The sequence below is a fragment of the Eimeria acervulina genome, genomic scaffold (genome assembly GCF_000499425.1).
Source record: "Eimeria acervulina Houghton genomic scaffold, Eah_scaff267, whole genome shotgun sequence".
NCBI classification, from domain to species: domain Eukaryota; phylum Apicomplexa; class Conoidasida; order Eucoccidiorida; family Eimeriidae; genus Eimeria; species Eimeria acervulina.
In genome coordinates this window covers 37,678-39,969 of record NW_013549949.1, presented here as the reverse complement: position 1 = coordinate 39,969, position 2,292 = coordinate 37,678, and the positions used below count along the sequence as shown (strand labels likewise).

The 2,292-nt window shown below is 53.6% G+C and overlaps 2 protein-coding genes across 2 annotated transcripts in view; one reads left to right on the top strand and one right to left on the bottom strand.

Annotated features, from left to right (window-relative positions):
* Nucleotides 1-1,224, bottom strand: part of EAH_00029680 (hypothetical protein) — a gene marked incomplete at both ends in the record, with an annotated part of 2,457 nt that extends 1,233 nt beyond the window's left edge. The window contains one exon of the mRNA XM_013396224.1: nt 90-1,224. Within this exon, the coding sequence (XP_013251678.1) occupies nt 90-1,224 (1,135 nt within the window). The remainder of the gene's footprint in view (nt 1-89) is intronic.
* Nucleotides 1,225-1,950: 726 nt separating this feature from the next.
* The window catches only part of EAH_00029670 (hypothetical protein, conserved), a gene marked incomplete at both ends in the record, with an annotated part of 1,984 nt that continues 1,642 nt past the window's right edge, over nt 1,951-2,292 (top strand). The window contains one exon of the mRNA XM_013396223.1: nt 1,951-2,292. This exon is cut by the window's right edge and continues 393 nt beyond it. Within this exon, the coding sequence (XP_013251677.1) occupies nt 1,951-2,292 (342 nt within the window).

Below are 2,292 nucleotides of genomic sequence, written 5' to 3'. Positions count from 1 at the left end.
AGGGGCCTCAGTCTTCTCTGTCGCAGCAGCAGCGGCAGCAGCAGCTGCAGCTGCTGCTGCGAGGCGGCTGCTGCCTCGTTGGGGGCGACGATCCTGCTGCTGTTGCTGCTGCTGCTGCTTTTGCCTGGCTTTCTGCTGCTGCGAGGGAGTCAGCTGCTGCTGCTGCTGCTGGGGTTGATCTTCCTTTTCATCGCTTGATTCCTCTTCCTGCTGCTCTTGCTGCTGCTGACGCGGTTGCTGCTGGTTGTGTGGCTGCTTCACTTGCTGCAGCGGCAGCTGCTGCTGCTGCTGCTGCTGCTGCTGCTGCAGATGCTGTTGTTGTTGATGCTCCTCCTCCTCCTCTTGCTGCTGCTGGGTGTCTGGAGGAGTTTGCTGCAGCTTCTGCGGCAGCACACTTTTCAGCGAATCAACCTGCATGGGAAGACAACTGCTGCTGTTGTTGCTGCTGCTGCTGTTGCTGCTGCTGCTGCTGCTGCTGCTGCTGCTGACGGTTGTGGTTCGCAGCAGCGGTGGTGTTGGCGTCTCCTGTTCTGATTCATCGCTGATAACTTGAAAGCACTCAGCTGCAGCAGAAGCTGTAGTAGTAGGTGCTGCTGCTGCTGCTGCAGCTTTAGCGGCAGCGGAAGGAGATGCTGCAGCAGCAGCAATAGCAGCAGCAGCAGCAGCAACAGCAGCAGCTGCAGAAGCAGAAGAGGCAGCTGCTGAGGTGTCAGTTGCAGGGAGAGATAGCGGTTGACAGCCATGAGGCTGGGATGCGTCTTGGCTGTGCAGCAGCCCTTGCTGCTGCTGCTGCTGCTGTTGCTGCTGCAGCTGCAGATGCGGCGGCTGCTGCAGCACCTGAGGCAGTTGCTGCTGAAGCTCCGCCTGTTGCTGCAGCGGCAGTTGTTGTTGGTGCTGCTGCTGCTGCATCTGTAGCGGCAACTGCTGCTGCTGTGTATACTGCTGCTGCTGCTGCTGCTGCTGCTGCAGTTCTTTAGGAGAATCATCAGCACTATGAACAGAGTCGCCGCTCTCCGACTCCGTTGCATCCAGCACCACTTCTACCTCTGCTCTAGTGGGTGCTGCTGCTGTTGCTGTTGCTGTCGCTGCTGCTGCTGCACCTGATCCCTGCTGCAGAAGGAGGGTCTGCTGCTGCCGTTGCTGCTGCAGCAGCAGCTGCTGCTGCTGCGCTCGCAGCTGCTGCAGATGCAGCAGCAGCAGCAGCTCCTGATGGTTCTGGGCCATCGTTTGCTTGATCCCCTGCTGTTGTTGCTGCTGTTGCTGCTGCTGCTGCTGCCAACCTGGCAGGGGTAGCAGCAGCAGCTGCTGCTGCTGCTGCTCCTGTGTCGTTGCTGCTGCTGCTTCTGTTGTTGCTGCTGAATTGATGCTGCGGGAAGTGTATCAGACTTCTGTGCTATGGGGGTCGCCCGGAGCGCCAACCCCCAAACCCTAAACCCTAAACCCTAAACCCTAAGCCCTAAACCCTAAACCCTAAACCCTAAAACCTTCATTGTGCATGCAAGAGAGTAGAGCAACAGCTTGTTGCTGTCCTTTGTCTGCGCTGTACTGTGGAGTTTCTCAGAAATAAATTGTATAAATTAGTTTTAATTAATTTATTTAAAAGATATAAATAAAGAAATCAATAAAAATATATTAATAAACAGCTGTTGCCCCCCAGCAGCCAGCTGCATGCAGGACAGAGCTTCTGTGTCTTTGACAAGAATGTGTACGTAGAGATATACTTTATTATTTGTTTTAAGTGTTTATAAACTATTTATAACTTATTTATTATGGGGTATTGATTTCATTGCAGCTGCTGCTGCTCCCGCTGCTCCCGCTGCTGCTGCTGCTGCTGCTGCTGCTGAGGTGTACAGACACCTCTGGGCTAACTAGGAGCCTTCTTAGGGTAATTAGAGAGGAAATCTTTGCTTCTACGCGGTGTACATACACCGCAAATACCCTGGAGATACGATGCAGACTCAAGAAGAAGTCTCAGACTCAAACAGTCTGCAGCAGCAGCAGCAGCAGCAGCAGCAGCAGGAACAGCAGCAGGGATGCAGAGAGAGAGGAACAGGGTCTATGCTGCAGCTGCCTTCAAAGGAGACACTTGAGGCGCTACGTCTGTCTCTGCAGCAAACCCAACTCTCCCAGGCGCATGCACTTATAAGAGGAGACAGCCAAAGAGACAGCGAGACAATAGCTAAATTAATTAAACAGGAAGCAGACATAGTAGAAAAAGGAGACAAAGAGGAGACAGCTGCAGCAAAGCAGAAAGGAGACAGCTATTCACTGCAGCAGCAAATAAACCCAGAC